The sequence below is a fragment of the Panicum virgatum genome, chromosome 3K, assembly GCF_016808335.1.
Source record: "Panicum virgatum strain AP13 chromosome 3K, P.virgatum_v5, whole genome shotgun sequence".
Taxonomy (NCBI): Eukaryota; Viridiplantae; Streptophyta; class Magnoliopsida; order Poales; family Poaceae; genus Panicum; species Panicum virgatum.
This window is the reverse complement of record NC_053138.1, coordinates 5,259,852-5,263,235: the sequence shown is the minus strand read 5'-3', so window position 1 is coordinate 5,263,235 and position 3,384 is coordinate 5,259,852. Positions and strand designations below refer to the sequence as shown.

The window sequence follows — 3,384 nt, the reverse complement described above, 5'->3', positions numbered from 1 at the left end:
GACAGACTTTCTTAGCCCTTCTATGTATTCTGGTCTTGCTCAAGTCTTCTGAATACTAATTTGCTGGCTCTCGTTGCATCAATCATTCCACATGCGACGATATATATTAGATTTTGACGGACTTCCTTAGCTTCTTTGTTGCGGTCTTGCCGATAATCTTTTAATGTCACATATCTAATTCTTTTAGATATCAATTCGAATGCCCCCGTCCCATCAATCTCACTTGGGTTCACATGCGAGCTAGGTCAGCATCGGAGCATCACTTCTGCATCCAGCAGGTCAAGTCTTCATAACAATACTCAATACCATTCGACCTTAAGAAGTTGTTGAGTTAATCCTGTGTCAAGTCATATTAAGTACTGTGCTTTGTGCTGATCCATTACTACGAAGCATATAGCGTGCACGAACCAAACAAGATGGCATTCATAAAAGGACGAAGAGAGAGTCTGTTTTGTTATGAAGACTTGACCTGGTGGTTTGGTTGATGAAGTAATGGATGGATGGTTGCTGCCGACCTATAGCTAATAGTTTCCCTCTGACGTTGAAATGGAATCGAACCGCATACATGCATACATGATGTATTGGTCGTCACCTTCAGTTTTCAGTTTCATGGATGAGCTGGCATGTGGATTGATGGATCGGGAGGAGCTGATAATTTTAATGACTAAAGAAGACCTGCAATGAAAAGAGACTATGCAAGTCTGTCAATGATAATTGTTCTCTTCACAGGCATCCTTCCAGCATATAAGTACCTATCCTCACCTTTCATTTCTCTCACACAGGAGATAGCAAGCCATCCCTAGCTAATTATTAGAGGACTTTTACTAGCTTGCTGCGATCCCAGACTCACCCATGGCCAATTTCCAAATCACTTCAAGCCGTGGAACCGTTGAGAACAACGAGTACAGCTTCAGCAACCTCTACTTGTTGCACACCCCTCTGGGTCCTGACAGGAACCAATTTGGAGTAACAAGCTCGGATGCTTCAAAGCGATCGGGTGATCTAGCCTAAGAGCCTAAGAGGGGGAGGGAGTGAATTAGGCACTATTAAAAACCTTAATCTATGGCTCCAACTAGTTTGCACAAAACTTAAACTAAAATAAGCTATCTAGATGTGCAACTACGGTTCATCTTAGTGTGTAACCCTTATCCCAAAAGAGTTTTACAACCTATAGCCAATCCTAGCAAGATACTACACTAAGAAAGTAAAGGCCAATCCTTTGGAACCCACACTATTTGAGGTCCCTTCGTATTGGTGATGATGTCCTTGGGCACCCAAATGGAATGGTTCCAACTCCTTTCTTTCTTCCCAACCTTGTGAGCAACCACCTTGCCATTGGTCTTCTTTTTGATCACATAGAAGGTGTTATTGCTTTTGTTCCTCCGGTTGGGCTTGGTGTAGATGAGAGAACTCTTGATTGTGAGTTTCTTCTTGTTCTTCTCATCCGAAATTTTCTTCCTTGGTTGAGGACACTTGTTGGACTTGCGGCCTTCTTTATGGCACTTTGAGCAAGTCACGATGGACCCCTTCTTAAGCTTTTTCACCATGTCTTCACGGTTATCTTGAGAAGGTTGGACATTGCTCTCTATGCTCTTGCCCTTCAATCTATACAAGTCCTTCATGAGTCTTTTCACTTCTTGCTTGAGCTCATCATTCTCCTTGGCAATGAGATCATCACATGATTCTACAATAACATTCTCATTGCAAGGGTTACAGCAAGATTCATCAATTAAATCAATGCAAGAAGTTGAAGCATCTATCCTAGAGATTGGAATTGCACAAGGGATAGTTTGCTTCATTTTCAAAGAGTCATTAGTATCATTAATGCTCTCAAATTTTAATTTGAGCTCTTTATGCTCTTTGCTAAGCAAATTGAATTTGCACATCAAATCTTCAAAATTTGTAGCAAGAGAAGCATTTAGATCATTGAGAGCATTAAGGTTTTTAATTTCTTTTGATTGCTTCTTAATGACTTTTTGGTGCTCATGCACAAGGTCAAAAAGTTCATCAATTGAAGGAGAGTCGGAGTCATCATCACTTGCATCGTTATCCCTACCTTTGGCCATAAAGCAAGTGTTGGATGATGATCCCATGCGGGTGGTAAATTTCTTGTTTGATTCATCACTTGAACTTGTACTTGATTCTTCACCACTGCTTACCCATTCACCAAATACGACATATGATTCATGCTTGGGATTCTTCTCCTTCTTATACTTGTTCTTCTTGAACTTCTTCTCAACCTCCATAAGTTGATGGTGAGGCCCATCTTTGAGGAAGACCATATACCGCATTGAGTTGATTTCCTTCAAGTATTTGTTCATCTTCTTTACTTGCTTGTAGAGGTTAGGATGCATTGTCTCTTTATCATCACTTGAGGAGCTTCTTACATCCTCTTCTTCCTCATCACTTGAGCTACCTTTGATGGCCATCTTCTTCAACTTCTTGAGTTGTTTGCATGCAAGAGCGCTATGCGTTGGTGAAGAAGAAGACGTTTTTGCCTTGATTTCATTGCGTAGCTCATGGGCGATCACCTTGTTGAGGACTTGATTTGGTGTCATTTGTTGAGATCTTTCTCATATAGAATTGTGGTCACAAAATCATAGCCCGGCATTCGGAGTGAGTGAAGGATCTTGGGAATGAGTTCCAAGTCTTCAATTTGTTTCACACCTAAGGAATTAATCTCATTCACAAGAGTGTTCAAGCGTGAGTACATTAATTCGGCATTCTCATCATCAAGTTGTTTAAAGCTATTAAGCTTATCAATGAGAACATGATATTTTTCGTTGGCAACACGCCGGCCGCCACCGCGCTCTCGGTGGGATGGCCGTCGGCGACGGGGGCGAGGCGTGGAAGGTCCCGCCGCCGCAGGACACCCTCCATCCCGGGCACGCCGTGCACGGGGTCGTCCACGGGGAGCGGCGTCTCGCCCAGCTCCAGCAGCCTCGCCGAGAAGCTGTTCGCGCTGGCCGTGCGGAAGGCGAGCACCGGGACGCTGAGCTCCTCGGCGATGTCGATGGCGAACAGCTTGATGCCGTCGGCCACGACGCACGTCACCAGTGGGAACTCGCCGCCGCTGCCGGGTGATAGCAGGGAGAGGAGCAGCGCGCGGTAGGCGGCGCTGCCCGCCGTCGACATGGTCTCCATGAGCGTGAAGATGTCGCCCACCGAGCGGGGGTGGTCGTCGGGGAGGCCGTCCAGGATCGACAGGTAGCGGAGGCGTGGCGTCGCCGCCGTGCATCGGACCCGGCGGAGGTTGTGGTCGGTGTGCAAGACGGTGACGTGCACGCCGGAGTCCACGAGGGCCTTGCTGAATGGCACGAACGTGTTGATGTGCCCCTGCAGAGGCCATGGGAACACAAGCACGTGCACCGCAGCCACAGCCAT

At 46.0% G+C, this 3,384-nt stretch overlaps 1 protein-coding gene across 1 annotated transcript; it reads right to left on the bottom strand.

Annotated features, from left to right (window-relative positions):
• Positions 1-2,651: 2,651 nt before the first annotated feature.
• On the bottom strand, positions 2,652-3,384 carry LOC120700380 (myricetin 3-O-rhamnoside 1,2-glucosyltransferase UGT709G2-like). The gene is made up of 2 exons (XM_039984593.1): positions 2,771-3,384; positions 2,652-2,667 (listed from the first exon to the last, which is right to left on the bottom strand). Exons 1-2 carry the CDS (start codon positions 3,382-3,384, stop codon positions 2,652-2,654), a joined length of 630 nt encoding a protein of 209 aa, XP_039840527.1.